Below are 19,955 nucleotides of genomic sequence, written 5' to 3'. Positions count from 1 at the left end.
AATAACTTTCACCCTAGTAGTAGGGTCCTAGTCAAAGTTTGGCTAAAATTTAATTAGAAAATTTAATTTTATAAATTTAACTAATTATTTTTTAAAAACACTAAATAAAAAACTTTACAAATCTATCATTATTATATTAAAATATTGATTATCTAGTAAATTTCCACTATAAGCCTCCAAACTCTAAAATTTTAACAAGAATATCTCAAAGCAGAGCCAACTTAAAAAGTGGAAGACAGTAGAGGAAAAGAAAAACTACAAAACCATAGCTAGCTAACGTATGTACCTATAAATTATGGATATATGAATCATGTAGCGGAACATCCAGAACAACTACAAAATCATCTTTGACAGCCTAAATTTATACCATTCGACTTGTTCTAGTCCAAGCAACCGCAATGGATCCTCTCATTAGCCTCCGTACAAACTACTCGGAGGTTCCATCTCAAATACCTCTCACCCGTCATTCTGAATCTACTACTTCTACTTGTCAAGTCTTTCAATCTTTTTCAGAGTAATATATATAATATTACTATTCGGGGCTTGGTCTAATTTCACGATTAAGAAAAATTAGAAAATATTTATTAGTTTATTGAAATGTTAAGAAGAAATCATGCAATCAGAGGAACTTGTTGTGACAATGAACATCAAGTAATATATAGAAGCTTACATGGAAAAAAGAATCGACAAAGCTTTGGGAGGTTGCAGCAACAATGGTCCATGTTTTGTTTCTCCAGATGTGCTTCATGCACGATGAAGATAGAAGCTTATTTTATGGCCAAAATATTAAAGTAGAATTGTATTTGGCCAATGAAAAGGGGATGGCTAAAATTAAAGTAGAATTGTTGAGTTTGATGTAAATGAAACTTAACCAATTTGGCCAAAATTTGACTATGCCTAGCTCACTACTAATGTTTTTAATAATAATAAATAGTTTGACTTATGATCTTTTATTAAATTTTAAAAAAAATTAAATTAAAAAATTATTAAAATAGATTTTTTTAATATTCTTTTGTTTTAAAATTTGAAATAGTATTATTTTTTATGTTTTGCTTAAAAGTTTAGTAAATTTGTAATCATTAGTTAATAATTATATGAAAATGTTGAAAATTTGAAATTAAAAAGTATTTGTATTTAAATGATATTTAAAAATGAAATTACGAGAAATTTTGAAATGAGATGAGATGAAATCATCTTTATTCCCAAACAACCCCTTAGATGTCCAAAATCTACAGGAGGTTACGTTCTATATTTATATAAATAATTCTTTAATAGAATATATATGTAACGCCTCATACCCGGAGGTCCATGGAGTTAGTTTCTGTTACCTAAATCATCTTCCAATAATACAATATATATACTCCAAAAACTTTATAAACATCAACTTAGTTGTTCAAACTAATTATAGATATTCCTCTACAAGGACCTCAACATAATTAATCAACAATTTCACAAAGTTTCAATAAAATATCAACATCCCAATAATCCAAATCAACATAATAATATCCAATCTATTGATTAAAATCCTTCAATAATCATAGTACCCTTAGTTACTCAGTCCACTATTCTCAGCTAACTCTGCCCATGCTTTCTATTCTTGATTCCCAGCTGAACCATCAAAATCATCTAAATATATTGAAAGTGATTGGATGAGTTATCAACAACTTAGTAAGCAATGAACCTGTATTAGTATGTAAACAAAAGGCAGTATAAAATGCAAGACATGATAGATTATCAAATTATTAGAGCGAATTTCAGATAACATTTATTCACAGCAATAAAACATATAAAATCCTTTGGCATAAACATAACCGAACAATATCATAACAGAGTGTATTCCATGTTTAGCCCTCATGGTAGGATTGTACAAATCCTAGTGACCAATCGAGCTTAAATATAATGTAAATATTCCTCTTATTATTCTCAAAATCCCTAGTGTGCACATAAGAAATATCACACAAATAAACCACTTTGTTTTCAAAGTGAGTGCACCAAAACCATAGATGTTGGAACCAACATTATAACCGATACCTCAATTTTACACCCATGGTAAGGTTGAGACGAAGGCAGAAATAGAAAGTCATACCAGATGTTTTCAGATGCAACATCATATCATAATAGAGTACTAAATAGAAACAGATAATCTCTATATAATCATGTACAAAATTTCAGATTTTCATAATCACTCTTTATATACAACTAAGAACATAATGTGAAGAATCTGATCATGCCTACACCAGTCATAATAGAAACTACTTTTTTCTTCTTATACGGATATCATGAATAATACAGATAAAATGACCAAGGTTGTTTTCAAGTTTTTCATAACAACATGTAGGTTTTATAAAATCAATCTCAATCCATTTTCTTTTATGAAAAGTCTAATATAGGAGGATCTCTTTCTTGACTCTCGCAGTATCTTATCTAAGTCTTGAGCCCAAACTCTAGTAATATCAACACCTAAACCATAAAATATTCATTGACATATTAACAACCTACACAAACAAAAAATCAATCTAACTAAAAACAATTATCTGATTCTAACGATAGATTAACGCAAGCCCATAAATAGTAATTATTTCATCACACACCCGCCAAACAAAGCAACCACATTTTTAAGCCAACCAACTTACACCTGACATGTCAAATAACCCCACAGCCGTAATTAATTCATCACATGGGTTCAAACAAAAAGCTACATTCTCAAGGGAATCAAACAGCCCAAACAACCACACAAAACAGCCCAAAAAACCACATATAAACTCAAATAGCCAACAACTCAACTCACACAACCGCACACATCAAGTCTCCTCCGCTCACAACACCACAAACTTGAGATGTAACACCTGGGTCAAACCAAGCTCGCTTTCTAAAATTTTTCTTGGGTTTGTATGTATGAAAAAACCCATTTGGGATTCAAGTAATTTTTCATTGGAAGAGCCTACCAGCCTAAGATTTTCAATTTGGCGGAATATGATTTTGTTTTTCATTAGGTTTGATAATTAGGTTAAAAATCTTTTTATGGGCAGAAAAAATTTTTGGACAAGTTGGATTATTTTTAGAGCTTGTGTCAAGGCTCAAAACTCAGGAAAAAAGTCCATTTATTATTCTTTATTCAATACTAGATGTGAGCCCAAATTTTTGAAATGGGTCAAAGACCCCAAGCCCGTAAGATCTCGTGCATAGCTTCCATCACGTCCGTTTCCATCCATAGTCCATACATTTCACTTTTTCTACTACTTTCACCACAACCGTTCGTATAATGGATATATACTCGATAAGCAGTTGTGCATCAGTTTTCCAAATTAGGGTTGCCTTCACCATGTTCACGACACATGCACGCCTCTCCCTCTCATTTTCTTTAGGGTTTCCAGTCAATTATATATGTAAATATGCAAATCTTCATCACAGCATGTAGAAAACTACCAGAGCACTCCGTTGCTACTACCTCTTCAAACCGAGCACTTCGTTTTCCCTACCGTGAACCCACCATTGTTTGCACCACCGTGAGCCACACCACTCCTACACACAGCAACGCCACACGCGAAACCTCTATTCCTCATTCCCAAAAACGAAGTACAAACTTTCACCACCTTGAACCGCTGCAAGCCACCATCAATGAGACCTCACCATGTTGGGATCCCACAGAAATCGCTGCCAAAGACCTTCGGCATCCCTAGTCAGTCACACGCCTCTCACGGTCTCACGGTGAGTTCCCTCTCTCCCTCACACTGTTCTTTCTTCCCTCCCGTAATCTCTCTCTCTCTTTCTCTCTCTCTCATTAGTTGGTCTCTCTCCCATCACTCTCTCTCTCTCAGTGTTCAGCCGCCACCTCGCCGACGTAATCTCCTTCACCACCCAGTTCTTCACACCGCTCCTCCACTCTCGATGAGTATAGACACCTCTGTTGCTTGGTTGTTCTCAGTTTTCTTTCCTTTTGTGCATGTCTTCCCAAACAACCCATAATTATAACTTTATTTCCCCAAATGCCCTCTTATCAGGATATTTCAATGGGCATGAGTTCTTTTTAAACTCGCTTCACATAGTTTTATTTGAGGTATAAGAATATATATCGAAAATATTTGTGTCTTTAAAGCAACTTATTAAAGTATTTTTACAACCAATTTCAGTAGAGAATGATAAGATTTTAATTTTATTTTAAATACTTTATTTAATACTAATTTAGTTTATTTTAATTAAATGATATTTTTGCTTCATCTACTTTAATAGATTTTGATATAATTATGTTATCTAATTTTATATTGTATAGTTGGACCTCAATAGTAAATAAGTTAGAATTTAATGTTTTAGTCCGAGAAATTAAGTAGATATTGATGGATTTGAAAAATGATGGCATTTTAGAAATTATGAGAAATTTTGGTTTTGAGGAATTAAAAATAGGTTAATTTAGCATTTTAGGCTTAAATATCGAAATGCATGGTTAATTGAAAATTTATGGAAGTTATGTGACTATTTGTTACAGGTGATTGATTTTTGTTTAGTACTAGTGTGAAGAAATTCTGAAAAGCTAAAAGTCCAGTAAGCGGAGATCCTATGCTAGATTTGCATAAAAAGAAAAATAAACTGAGGTTGGTTTGTAAAATGTGTATGATATGTTTTTAAAAGAAAATGTGAAAACAACATCAGTATATGTGTTTTGCATTCACTCATGACAACATATATGAAAGAGAAAAATATTTTTTGATATGAATAGTGTGAACATGAGTAATATTTGACATGTTTTTGAAATGTGCAAAAGAGGGAATATGAAAATTGAGATTTTTATACATGTGATATAAAATGTTTTGGATCTATTATTGATCATATAAAAATGATATGAATATGTTCGGCACATGGTTTCATATAATATGGATATGAAAAACTTTTGGCTTACTTATCTATTTTGATTTTGATTCTGAATATGGTTCTAATATGATGATACTGATTCACGTTATATCGTTGGTACTAACATGATATGATTTGATATGAGTGTACCCATTTGGAAACAAAATGGTCTTTTATGTGTTCTTTCCTGCATGCATACTCTAGGCTTCGAGATTGAAAAAGAGGAAAATTCACAATATGATATTGCTTGGTTTAGCCACCGAGGATAGCACAACCCTACCATGGGGGTTAAACATGGTATATGATATGATACGAAACGATACGCTATGATATGATAAGATGAAGATGTTCAGTTATGTTATGCCAAAGCGTTTTTGAATATGAAAATGGTTTTGTTTTTTAATATGAAAATGGTCTTTAAATATGAAAAGGATCTTTGAATATGAACAGTTGGTTTTTGAGTATGAACAAATTGAAAAGTTGCTTTGATTTTCTGATAACACATTTCTGAGATCTGCATATGAAAATGAAATGTTTTGTTTTTGCATACCGAACTTTCTGAAAAGGCTCATGTTTGCATACTAGTATATGTTCTCTGCTTATTGAGTTGTTGATAATTCACTCTTTATCTCCATAACATTTTTCAGATAATTTTGATGGTACAGCTGAGGATCAAGATCCCTAGAAATCATGCATAAGACTACGTGAACATAGTGGAATAAATACAAAGAGGGTACTTTGGCTATCTGAGCATTTTATTCAATAGTTCTATTTTTCTTTGTTGATTGGGTATTTTGGAAGGTTGGGGTTTATTTTGAGATTTAGTGGCGTTCATAGTTAATTATTTTGGAAGTAGGAGTTTTAAATATTGAGATTCATGTATAATTGAGAAGTTAGGGTTTATATCTGAACTGTGATTTATGATTTTTAAGGGATAAGTAGTAACTCTCCGACCCATCCGGGACTGGGGCGTTACATGAGACCTTCCGACATGTCAAACAGGAACCCAACAAGAAACAACACCACTTGTAGATTTTATCATTCAACATAATTATATAAAATTCTAGCAACCTCCAATCATTCATATCACAAAAAAAAAAAAAAAAAAAAAAGAAAAAAAGAAAGAAAGAAGAAGAAGAAGAAAAGAAAAGCTCTTAATACTTTGAATATTATACCTAATCTTGTGCAGTGGCTTGTGGAATTTAGGGTGTTGAAGATGCCATGTGATACCGAGCAACAACGTTAAAACAAATTTCCTACGGTGGTTAACACACTACAGTGGGGACTAAAATTGAACAACCATTTAGAGGTGTTACCTTGGTAGCACTTCGAACAGGGGCTATGTAATACCACATCCTCCACTGGTTAAGCACTAATAGATGGGACAATTTTGGATTTTGAGAGAGTGAGAACAAATAAGATGTAGCAAACAATCGAGGGACGGAGAAGCCAAAACAAAGATTGAAGAGACTCACCGGTGTGGGACAAGAACGATGGTGTTGGCGACAGAGCCCACGAACAGAGGCCAACGATGCACTGCGTATTCCATGAAAATATAAATCTTGGGGCAGAGTATATACACACTCAGAGAGAGAGAGAGAGAGAGAGAGAGAGAGATTTATCGAAGGTGGTGAGGGCGATTGGACTACCAGACCAAGAGGAAGTAAGAGCTGTTGTTATGCAAAGAAGAAATACAGAGAGAGAGAGATGGTTGGATAGAGATGATTTAGAGAGATATAGTATTGAACGAAGAGTTATCGGTGTCGCTTAGGCGGTGAGGCTCGTAGGCAACCAGTGTCTTAGAAATAGCGGCGGCAGCGAGCAGTCTGGAACCTAACCAAATGAAGGGATGAGTGGAATATTAGGAAAATTGTTGACAGAAATTTATGGGTATAGAATTGAAATGGCGTGAAAGGGGAAGGTGATGGGGAAATAAAAAATTGACGCTAGAGAAGAAACTGTTAGGGGAGGGGGAAGAAAATGAGAAATAATAAAACAAATACTGCTTTACAATTTTCCTACAACCTTTTAATAAAATAATATTTTTTAAAATATTTATTTTAGTTTTAGTTTTAATTTGATGTGTTTAAAATTCAAAAAATATTATTTTATTGAGAAGTTGTAAATAAAGTGTAGTGAGGTTGTAAGACTATCATTGCTAAAAACAATAAGAGGGAAAATAAGACTTACAAAAAATGGTGTCGTTTCTTTCAAATGGACTGACTCTTTGTGGGCCTAGATTTGGGCTTGAGCCTTGGCCTGGGTATTACAATGTAACCTATCATCAAGCAGTTAAAGACTTTATTATATTTGCATGACCATTTTTAATGGTTTGGCTCATTTTTTATAAAAATTTTCATCTCATTATTACAATTTTTCAAATTTCTATGCGAAAGAAAATAAACAATTCAATTTTTTTTTAAATCTCAAAATGGAAATAATATTTAAAAAATATATTCTAATAATATTTTATTCAATTTTTAATTTTTATCTCAATTTATTTTATCTTATCTTATCTCATCTGTAAGTTCTAATAGATGGTTGCAATCTGTCGTAGTTTTTGGAGAATGAGGCCAGTATATCAATATAGAATGAGCTATATGAATCAGACATCTTGAGTTGGAACTGTACAACACTCGCACCAAACTCCATATCAAGAATGGGCCCAGCGTTCTGACATTCTCAAATCCTTGTGGTTGTTTAATAGTATTCTCATTGGGTTTTTCATATCTCTTCTATCTCTATAATTTAAGAAAAATTTTAGGATTTTGATAAAAAATCCCTCCCCATCCCAATCTTCATTTTTTGGTTAGGGTTTACGGTGTGTACAGTCATTCCCCATATATAGGGAACGACTGCACATCCCATCGGATTCGGTTTGGCCTTCGTCCCGCGTCTTCTTCTCTCTCCATTGGCCCCTCTCTCGCAACACCAACGATCGCAGCCCTTCTCCATCTATAATTTTTGTATGTTTGATTTCGGTTTTTTCAAAATCTTTACCGTTTCTCTCTTCCCTCATTTTCTTGTATTTTTCTTAGAATGTCTCTCTCCTTCCCTGTTTCTCTTTTCCCATTTTTCTTTCTCCCAACACCATGATCAATGTAAGTATGCAATGGAGAGCCTACAACTCTCTCTCTGTGTCGGCGATCTCTTCGCTATTTGACTACTGAGAAAGCTTGCAATGCTTTCACCAACTTCATTTTTTATTTTTGTTTTTTTTTTTTTGTCACTCTTGTTTAGATTTTTGATTTTGGGCTTTGTTTGAGGAAACTGTTTCTCATTTTTTCTTGCATTGTGATTGATTTGTTTGTATTATTTTGACTGTGTTGACTGTTTGGCTGCCGAGAAAGTGATGAAGTTTTGACACTATTTTTTTAACTACTCATTGCTGTCCAACCTTTTTTTTTTTATCGATCCATTCATTTAGGCTTGAGATTGTGGATTTTTTAGGATAATTTGCGTTGAGTTTTTGGCTGTATTAGCTATTTGGTTGTTAAGAAAGTGATGAACAATTTCAAATGATTTTTTTTTTTAAATCTGTTTCTCTCATTACTGTCTAACCAATTTTCTTGATCGATCCATTCATTTTGCGTTTGTGGCTTTTTGAGGATACTTTGCGGTGGGTTTTTGGCTGTGTTGATTGTTTGGCTGTCGAGAAATTGATGATGGTATCACACGAAATTTTTTTTAATCTGTTTCTGTTATTGCTGTCCAACTGTTTTTCTTGAGAACAATTTGGTAGAGTTTGTGGTTATGAAATTTGTGGAGTTTTTGGTTTTGAGGAGAATTTGGTGGAGTTTGTGGTTATGGAATTTGTGGAGTTTTTAGTTTTGAAGAGAATTTAATGGAGTTTGTGGTTATGGAATGTGATTTATCATTGTTTGTGGTTATCCATTCATTAAGTTTGTCTGCTTGCTTTTGGCTATGTTGAGTGAATTTATTGTTTCCCAGTATTACTTTTTTGATATCCAAAAAATGTATAGTCAATTCCTTAAACCAATTCAGTTTCATTGCTCTTTCTATGGGTAATTTGTTCTGTGTTGTTGGGTTCTTTACAGTGTTTCGTATCTCTTAAGGGAGGGGCTGTTATTAGGCTGTGATGATGGTGTTATAGTGCGGATTAATTTACAAGTGTTAATAGGGCCCCATCAATATGGTGGGGTAATCCTCACCCGGATTGCCATATTGCAGTTTGTGGTACTTTTCAAAAAAGGCAATAGACGTTTGGGTGAGGTTTTGCAGCCATTCGATGTGAATGGTTCCTTGCTTACGCATGCTGTCAATATTTTCACCATTCTGATCTCCATTTATTTATACATTCGATATAAATGTACTAAATGAGAATGCTCTTATTTAGCATTATTGTGATTTGCATTGTTGTTTGGTGTGAATATGTGAATTGGTCAGTTCTGTTACATTATTTTCTGCTGTGTCATTGTTTGAGAAAGTTATGCTGTGATAGAAAAGTAATATGTCAATTTAACCCCCTTAGCTGTGATGATGACAAAGCTTGGTGGGGATATAGGAAATTTATGGTAATTTCCTCATTGGCTAGGTAACCTGGACAACCAACAAGTAAAGGCAACCGGTTGTTGCAGCCATGAGAGGGTGACCAAATTTCGTAGAAGTCACCATTCGGTTCCTGAGCCGGCGATGGGAAAACCCCAAGCTTCATAGTTACATGTCTAACATTTCAATTCATTTTTAGAAATGGATTCACAAGACCCTGGACATACGTACGTCACCAACATCCTAAGTGAAAATCCTCAATTAGACCCCACTTACGGTGGGCAAAGTGGAAACTCTTCTATAACTGTTGATGACTCTCCACCCCTACCTCATAACGATCATATTGATGCTAGGAAATTAGTCAGAGATGCGAACTTCACTCCTGAAGAAGATAAGTTACTTGTCTCCGCATGGCTTAATTGTATCCTTGATGTCGCCTAGGGAACAAACCAAAAACACTCCAAACTTTGGAAAAACAATTTTGAATACTTCCAGCAATTTAAAGAAACCACAAATGACTAGATCATAAAGTTTTTAATACATTGGTGGTCGGTTATTCAAAAGGTGACAAACAAATTTTGTGCGAAACTAGCCTAAGTTGAAAGGTTGAATTAAAGTGACATAATCGAGCAAGACAAGGTATAATATCCATACTTTTCCTTATTTTAGGAATAATTATTATTTTTATACATTGGTTTAATATAAAGTTTTTTGTTTACATGCAATATTCACAATGCCAAGGTTATGTACCAATCGCTAGGTAAATGCTCATTCCAGTTTGAGCATTATTGGTACATGTTGAAGGATCAACCTAAATGGATTTGGCGTTCCACAAAGGAGGATCCAAAGCAAAGGAAGACGATGTCCCCATCCCCGACCACGACTCGATGTTTGGGCGCTACGGTGAATTCAGTTTTTTATCTCAAGGTGGATAATGTAATAGATAATGACGTAATCAAATTGAATCGATCAATGGGAAGGAAAACGAAAGGCCCAAGGCACGTCACACAGAAGATTGTTGGACTCAGTAAGCTGAATTACATGCTTTTGGAGGAGTCACGTGCTTAGAAGAAAGAGTATTTTCGCTTCAACGTCGAAAAGATGGAGTATGACAAGGAAAAAGAGCTAATTTTCATCTGTCTTGATGATGAAAGATTGAGGTTGGACGCCGAGAAGATGGAAAATGAAAAGGAAAAAGAGCTAAATAAAATCCGTCAAGAGGACGAAAGACTGAGGTTAAAGGCGGAGAAACTAGAACTCGGCAAGAAGGAAGCAGATCAGCACATTATGATGATGGACGTGAGTGCCAAGCCAGGATTACAACGGTTATATTTCCAAGACTTGCAGAGAGAAATCATAGTGAGACGCAATGTTGCAGCACATTTGGATTGATTAACTTTTTCTGTAAAAAGTTTATTTCCTTATTTTCTGCTTCAGACAATGATGGATGACAATATTATTGATACTAAGGCAGTTTAATTTTTATTTGATTTGTGTAAATTAGTATTTTGAAGCAAAGAAATTGGCTATTATAATTTCAGAAACTATTACAGATTACCTCAAATATAGTCACTATTAACATGAAGGAAATACGAATGGAAGTTTAATCAACTGAAATATATTTTATATTAACATGAAGGAAATATGAATTGAAATTTGATTAACTTAAATATAGTCACTAAAACATGAAGGAAATATTAATCAATTATGCGACATGTCTAATGTTGGGAATATAATAGCCATTGATGTTCAATTAGATCTGTTTGGAGCTGATGATGTGTCGAGCTGTCTCTAATATGATGATGACGCTAGATGAAGTCCGTAAGCTTAGTTGTATGATCGTGTGACAGTTTCGGGACTTCATCATCAAATTGATCATACTCAATGTTCGGACCCTCACTATCATCACGCTCGTCTTCAATGATCATATTATGTAGAATAATACATGCCTTCATTATATTTGTTAGTTCCTTGACTTTGAACATTCGGGAAGGTCTACGAATGATTGCAAATCATTGTTGAAGTATCGAGAATGCATGCTCGACATATTTTCTTGCAGATTCTTGTGCTTTCACAAAATTTTTCTTCTTATTTCTTTGTAGTGATGGAATCGTCTTCACTAAAGTTCGCCACTTGGAATAAATATCATCCGCAAAGTAATACCCCATCTTTAGTGGTTGCCATTGATTGTGTAATTGACTAGAGGAGCACGCCCTTGGGCAAATTCTGTAAAATAGAAGATATCTTTAGCACATTAATGTCGTTATATGAACCGGACATACCAAAAAATGCATGCCATATCCAGAGATCATATGAAACAACTGCTTCTAAAATAATAGTTGGTTCACAAATGTGGCTGGAATACATAACTTTGCAGGTTGTGGGATAATTTTTTCACTTCTAATGCATGCAGTCAATGCTTCCCAGCATTCCTGGGAATCCCCGTTATTCACTAACCGCAAGCAATCGAGTAATATCATTGACATTTGGAGACCGCAAATATTCATCTGAAAAAATACTTACTATTGTCTCAAATAATTTTTTAAGACTCTCCATTGCGATGCTTTCACCAGTAAGTATGTATTCAGCCATAAAGTCTCCAGTAACCCCATATGCCAGCATTCTAAGTTCTACGGTTATTTTTTGCATAGAAGATAAACCGAGTCTTCCGGCATTATCTCTTCTCTGGATGAAGTACGGCTCGTAAAACTCTACCTCATTTATAATACAGAGAAATAGGAGACGGCTCATCCGAAATCTCTTTCGAAATAAATTCGAGGGATATAATAGATTTTCTGCGAAATAATCACAAAATAAGCGCTTGTGCTCTTGAATATGATCACGCTGAATAAACTTACGGCATTGGCAATTGCCACGATGCCTCGATTAGTGTCCATCGGCCTCGTCATTAAGAACAACATCTAACTCATCTTCAGAGGATAAGTATGTGAGCAATTTACGAAAGAATGTACGAATCATTTGATGAATGGAGTAAGAGATCATGGGGGACTGTTGAATTTCAATTTTTTAGATAAAATGAGACTTGAAATAGTGAGAATGTGAATGAAGGCAGAATGAGTATTTATAGAGGAAAAAGTTACCGTTACATATAGGACAAAAAATGTTACCGTTTGAGATTGGATAAAAAAAGTTGCCGTTGGATAAAAGATAAAAAATATTACCGTTGGATGTAGGAGTTCAAAATGTTACCGTTTAAAAAAGTTTTCAAAATTTTACCGTTAGAGAAATGAGAAAAAATGTTACCGTTACAGAAGTGATAAATAATTTTATCACCAATACGTGGCTAGGTATATCCATTAGAGAAACTGATAAATAGTAGATATTAAAAAAGGTCATAATGTTAGAAAATGCACATATTAAAAAAAATTACTATTTTTATAATACAGATTTCAGTTTAAAAAATAATACTATATCCGGTAGTCAAAATCGTATAAGTATTTAATAGAATGTGATATTTGAAAAGAAGATAATAAGACAAAAGAGTTAGTAGTTAAGATTGTAAATGGAAGTGAGATAAAAAAGTAATAAAAAAAGAATAGAGAAATATTATTTAATATAATAGAGATATGGATGAGGAATAGAATGTAGGAAGTTTTTAAAAGATGAATAAAATTTAGAGAACTTTTAGGGAATGAGATTTTTAGTTAAATTATAGGAAATTTTATGGGAAACCCAATGTGAATGCTCTAATAGGAAGAGCTTGACATCCTTCCGCAACAACGAGATCTTGGGAATGTAAGCACAAGGTGGGGGAAGCTGACACCAGTGGTTTTTATTTGCTCACAGACTTACAAGACTATGCTAAGAGGACCCAATCTTTGTAGTATTGGAGTGGATTGGAAAGCGCAACATCACTCAAGAATACAAGACTCTGCCCATTTTACTTCTCATGATCTAGTTAATTTGTCGTGAATTGGACCCTAATGTGGATCATGTACATTCTGCAACCAATCTTTATTTTATTTTATTTTTTTATGAAAACATACTTCATTTCATTCAACGAATCAAAGTTAACTGTGAATTATCAATACAAGAAAAACCTGAATTACAAGCCAAACTACGCATCTGCTCTGGGGCACCCCCTCACACAAATTCTTTTGTAGTGAACATTATCTTAACTTCTATAAAACTCTCTCCTAACAGAGAAAGTGTTTTGTAAAAATAGAACTAAATGACCCCTCTTCCAAAGAAGAGAAGTATTGGCCACCTCCGTTCTCTCAGGGAGGAGGAGTATGAGACTCTGCTCCTATGGACACTAAGTCCAATAACCTATTTCTTTTTATTTTTTATTAATAACTAAAAACAAAAATGCCAACAGATTCACATTAAAAAAAAAAAAAACACAATAAAAAACTACAAGTGGGGGTTAGGGTTTCATCTCTTCCTAAGCCTCCTCCCTCCTTCCACTTTCTTTTATTTTTTATTTTTCTATTTTCTTTCTTTCTTCTTCTTCTTCCTACGGCTTTTACGTTGCCACCTCCCCCCCTCTATTGCTCTCTCCCTAACCCGTCCCCTTCGCTGCTACCGCTGCCCACCACGGGCACTAGTGTGAACTTAGACGGCACGCCCACCGCAAGAAGCGGCTTCACAAGTTCAAGTAGCATGAGCACCCAGCTCTTTCACGAACATCGGCCTCAATTGCATAGGCGGCTCCTATGCTCGCGCACCGGCCGCACGACCATCGGCCGTAGCATCGCCCACCCCTCTCGACCAGCAGCTGCCCCAGTAGCGAGCGATCCTGGAGGCTCAAACCTCACTCGGGTCAAAAGGGAAAAATGAAAAAAGAAAAAAGGATTTTCTAGAAATGAAGAAGAGGAATAAAGATCTCTTAAATGAAGAAGAGGAGCAAAAGCTAGATTTGAAAAAACACACAATAAACACCTAAGAGTGCTCACCTATATCATATCTTAAAAAACACAAAAATAAAAACAAAAAGACTGAAAATATGGACAAAGGGAAGTGAGGGGAGAGGAGCCAAAGCTCCCACCCCCTCAAAACAAGATTCGGATTGGAAGGGGTATTTTATTTTTAAAGAGAAGTTGGAGTTTCTCTCTCTACAATAGATCACGTTGGGACTCAAAATCAAAAGTCAGATTAATTAGTTTATCACAACCAATCTTTATTGGTTGGCAAAGTTTCTTTGTTGATCTCTTTGTATCCTCTCAATCAATATTATATGTTAGCAATAAATTCTTCTATATAAGTTAGTCTAGAATTCCTTATAACTTGATGATCTACAGCATACATGTTACCTTAAGGTCTAAAAATTCATGGATCAAAATCCTTTAAAACTTTTAACTGAAGTTTAGGGGCTAAAGTTAAATAAAGATAAACACTTTACTAAATATTTTGAGACACACACACATTATTTGTCTATCTCTTTTATTTAAATCGTAAAGTCCGTATAAAAACTTCAATAACTTTAAGGGCTCGTTTGGATACAAAAATCATATCACCTCATTTCATTATTATAATTTTTCCAAATTTTCATACGAAATAAAATAAATAATTCAACTTTTTCAAATCTCAAAATAATAATAATATTAAAAAATAATATTCTAATAATATTTATTTGAAAACATCTAAAACCATCTCATCTCAGCTCAGCTCACTATCCAAACGATCCCTAAATCCGAAATTCAACAACCTCAAATTGTTAATTTTTTAGAGAACATTAACCAACTCACAGGGTGAGGTGAACCGGCCAGCTTCCTTAAGTTGCATTCATCATCATCAATGATACAAGTTCAACCTTAATTACCAAGTAATAGGTTAAGCATTGCTTGTAAACACATGATACGTTTATGCAGCAGCAAGGAAAGGGATCATTTTATATATGTGGACAATGCTGGGGCTTAAAGGAATTAATGGCATCAATGGAACAGATAGTTGAATAGGTGCATGCATGTGATGTCTTTTATCGGTAAGAAATGAATGTTATATATATATATATATATATATATATATATATATATATATATGTTAATGGAGAAGTTCTAAAGAATGAGAAATTATATCTCTAGTTTGTGTGGTTATAAATAGATGCTACAATAATTATATATAATAAGACTAGGACCATGATCTTACTACAATATCACGACCCAATAAAACCATGTTTAATTACTTGATATATCACGATCAAGGTAATTAAGGAACACGCACTAACAAGCTAGCTAGTGCCGGAACCACGTTTAATTTGGTGTGGCTGGGGCCATGCATTTCTGCTCAACACTTTTTACAACTCCGAGTAAATTATTGAATTTTAATATATGAAGTGGTTTCCCTAAAAGTTAGTATTTAATTTTGTCCTCTTTTTTACCGTGTGATGTGAAAAAATGAAAATTAATTTTGCATTGTATGCAAATATTACACAGCTTCTAAATATAAGTTCAAACTTCTCATAGTCTTATGTCAAAACCCAAACGTCCATGTCAAATAACTACTGCACAATTTATGAGGAAAAAAAAAAAAAGTATGAGAACTACATCTAATATTGTTCATCGATCCACACCATTAACAAAATAATCCAATTTCTATATATCTATGCTTAAAGCATACATATATATATATATATATATATATATATCTTTATAATTTTCTATTGGTCTAAAGATCAACATTTTCTGTCAAAGGAATTAACCCCACCTGAAAGGAAGCTAGTTATGGGGATAAAATTATTAATGTAGGAGAGTAAGTGAGATGACCCCCAATTAAGTCAAATTTGGAGGTCTCCTCGTCATGATGTTCTTAGGAAGTTTCGCAGATGACAAATCATGTAGACATGTTTAAACTTAATTTCCACGCACTTCAAGACCTTAATTAACAAGCTAGTATCCTAGCTTATGATCTAGCTGCTTAGGATCATTAATGAATGATCTCTTGATAGTTATATATGGAAAATTTAGTAGCATATATATATATATATATATATAATTTAATCTAAATGAAGCTTTCTTTTGCTTAGGATCGATAATTACCTAATTATATATACATGTTTCTATACTTATTTTTAATATATGTTGAACATTATTCTACATGATGACTAGTACTAATTCAGGTAATTAATTAGATTTTTCAGATTAAGATCAGACATACGGCCATGACATGTTGCAGCATTATTGGTCTTCAAGATATTGCTTGACTTGGAAAGTTCTCAAGAAATTAAAGAGCCAATTGATTGAACTGGTATTTTTCCTGGAAAATCATGCAAATTGGGATCTGATCTTCACGGGAAGCTTGTCATGACCTGATGATCTTGACAGCCATAAATTATATATATTTCAAACTTGGGCAACTGAACTCACTTTCATCAAAGCATTTGTACGTTTTTTCCGAGCTCATTCCTTCCGCGTGACACATTCTCCATCAATTACACGTTGAATAGTCAACCAACCCAAATCCCTCTAGAAGACTAACTTGGATCGTTGATATCAAGCTAGCACACTTCATTTTACATCGTGGGAAACTGACCCACTTTATTGGTCTTTTAAAATTTAAAGTCATTCAGTCAGTCAAATTGGTTAAGGTTAGGTATCTTATAGTTACAATAATATTATCCGTGCCTAGTCTTTTACTTTTTTTTTGGTATGGCTAGCTAGAGCCAAAACTCGATCGTTAAGATGATCCTCTCCATTCATTCTTGTGTTATCCTGATTAACTAATGGCTGAACAAATGCGATGGCTTAAATCAGCGATCAATTAATTACCTGATCATTAATTAAGCCGTCATAGTCCAAACTCAAGAAATACAAGTATTTATGACTGATTATTTGTAACGATAATAACTATTTGCGATGAAAACATATTCAGTTTTGCAAGAAATAACTGACCACAAATAAGCAATTTTCTTGTAGTGTATAAAGAGCATATAATATATAAAATAGCTAATTAGTCATATAAACCATAATCTTTCACCATTACGATGAAGGAACTAGCATGAGAAAGAGTTACCATATATAATCATTTGCTTCATATACGATTAAATATGCTCAAAACAGTAGGGTTTAATTAGACAATTGGGCTAAAAAAATTGCAAACGTCAATTATCACATAATTAATTTGTAGGGCCCTTGTATCATAAATTATAACATGATAAACCATGGCTGGCACTATATATGAGTACATCTTCTTGCAGCCAATAGCACGCATATTGCCATTCATTCCTGCTTAATTAGCCTCTCATCAATATTCCAACCCAGCACAAAGTTCCTCCTACTACAGTTGTACTGATCTTTGTGAGAAAAGAAAACCTAAGATGACTGGCGACAAAGATGCACGTCGTAAAAGAAACATGAAGTGGTTGGCATACATAGTTGCCGGGGTCATAGCACAAACCGCGATCATAGTAGTCTTTGTGCTGCTGGTTATGCGCATCCGGAATCTTAAGGTCCGGATAGATTCAGTCACGGTGGAAAATGTTAACGCGACTTCCTCCTCGTCCTCACCCTCCTTTAACATGAAACTTACTGCTCTTGTCACCGTCAAAAACACCAATTTCGGTCACTTCAAATTCGATGACAGCACGGCTACAATTTCGTATAGAGGTGCTGAGGTTGGAAAGGGCACTATACCTAAGGCGCGCGCCAAGGCTCGATCGACCAGGAAGCTTAATGTCACGGTGCCGGTGAGTTCAAGCAAATTATCGACGAATTCTAGCAGCTTGGTTAGTGACATCGAGTCGGGGATTTTGCCGCTTAGCAGTCATGCCAAACTCAATGGGAAGATTCATTTGTTCAAGATTTTTAAGAAGAAAAAATCTGCGGAAATGAATTGTACCATGGAGGTTGATACCAAAAAGAATGCTATCCAGAAATTGACATGCAAATGAAAGCACTCGAGCGATTTTTCTTTCTTTCTTGGTTCTTTAATTATAGTACTGGCATGGGTTGGATTGCTGAAAGTTCTATTTTACTATTTATATGTTAAAAAGCATTAGCTTATGTCTGTGTTTGTGTACATATATTCTTTTTAGCTTGTGTAAACTGTATGCGATATTATGATATATCAGCTTGTCAGATTTGGTTTTTTTAGGTCATTTTAATACCTGTAATATTTCAGATCTTCTTTTATGTTTTGCTTCAGGTCCTAGTTTTCCGTACGTTCATGGAAAAACTTGTTTCCTTCCTTTTGTATTAACGCTTTTCACAATTCTTATCAATTCAATTCATCTTATCTTATCTAATTATTATTAGAATTTTTTTAAATTTCTATACAAAATAAAATAAATAATTTAAATTTTTTAAATTTTAAAATAAAAATAATATTAAAAAAATATATTCTAATAATATTTTATTTAATTTTTAATTTTAATCTCAAGTTATCTTATCTCATCTCATCTTATCTGAAAAAACAAACGGGCGAGTAGTATTTTCTGTGGTTCGGATCTTTCTTGTTCACTTTTTTGGGCTTTCAGCTCTCTAGCTGTATCCGTCTGCATCAGTTTATTTGCGGCCATTCCTTTCCGTCCCTCCTCCCCTCCAAAATAAGGGAAACAGGCCGCTAATACATAAAAGTTTAAAACCAAGCTGTAAAGAAGGCAAACATTAACCCAAATAATCTGATTAAGCTTGCTGAGAAAAAAATAATATGCGGAGTTGAAGATTGTTTTCAGTAATAATACATGATCACAAGCATTTATTTTACTTTATTTATTATGCGCGCGCACCAGATACGAATTAAGAGGATGCCATACATTGAATTCAGTGCAAATCTCAAGGCAAACTTCGCACTTAGCCAAGAATGAAATTGAGCATGCTCAAGAGAAACGTTGTTTCTTAATTTAGATTTATCACTATCAGTCGTGTATATATATATATATATATATATATATATATATATATATATATTAAGTGATTAATGTTAAGGAGTATAGAGATATATATGTAAAATTATTTAATATGTAAACATGTCAGCAAGTGTGACAAAATATGAAAAAAATTAAGATAAAGTATAGCATAGTAGTACGACCTGATATTAGCTAGCTAATAGAAGATCATAAGCAATCGCTGAAAAAAAAAAAAGTAAAATAAAAAAGAGACGTTTATTTTTTCCATAGAAAGTAAAATGGATAAATGGGAAAAATGTAAAAAATAAAATTGGGGGATTACAACATATCATATGCCAAATTCCGACCACCCGTCAATCAATGTCCAATATATAATACAGATGGCCCACTACGCGGAGTGCTGCCATTTTCACATGGATGACAATTTTTTCATCCACAATTATCATGAATATAGAAAAATGGTATAATTTTAATATCTTCACATATTTTAGGTCATTCAGAAATAATGATTGAAAAGAAAGCTGTGCGAATATGACCTGTTTTTGAGTTCCATACGACCCAATTCATCTGAACACGCATTTTCTGTGAAAAGTGCACCGAGGAATCCCAATATCCAGTAAAGGAGGGTCACCGCCCGGCCACTAGCTCGCCCAATGGTACAAGTTTTCTCATTAGATTGGAGTATGGATCCGGGAAACAAACATCACATGTATGATAATATAACAAACAAAGCATAGAGATCAAGCAGAAAAGCGGCCTGAGCCTTAAGAAATAAAGGCAGGCCCCTACCTGCATA

The 19,955-nt window shown here is 34.0% G+C and overlaps 1 protein-coding gene across 1 annotated transcript; it reads left to right on the top strand.

Annotated features, from left to right (window-relative positions):
- Positions 1–17,500: 17,500 nt before the first annotated feature.
- Positions 17,501–18,330, top strand: LOC121256231 (late embryogenesis abundant protein At1g64065-like). The gene has a single exon (XM_041156922.1). The coding sequence runs from the start codon at positions 17,630–17,632 to the stop codon at positions 18,200–18,202; it is 573 nt and encodes a 190-aa protein (XP_041012856.1). The 5' UTR covers positions 17,501–17,629; the 3' UTR covers positions 18,203–18,330.
- The last annotated feature ends 1,625 nt before the right edge of the window (positions 18,331–19,955 follow it).

The sequence above is a fragment of the Juglans microcarpa x Juglans regia genome, chromosome 3D, assembly GCF_004785595.1.
Source record: "Juglans microcarpa x Juglans regia isolate MS1-56 chromosome 3D, Jm3101_v1.0, whole genome shotgun sequence".
Classification (NCBI taxonomy): Eukaryota; Viridiplantae; Streptophyta; class Magnoliopsida; order Fagales; family Juglandaceae; genus Juglans; species Juglans microcarpa x Juglans regia.
Note: the sequence above shows the minus strand (reverse complement) of the source record. Positions and strands in the feature narration are given on the sequence as shown.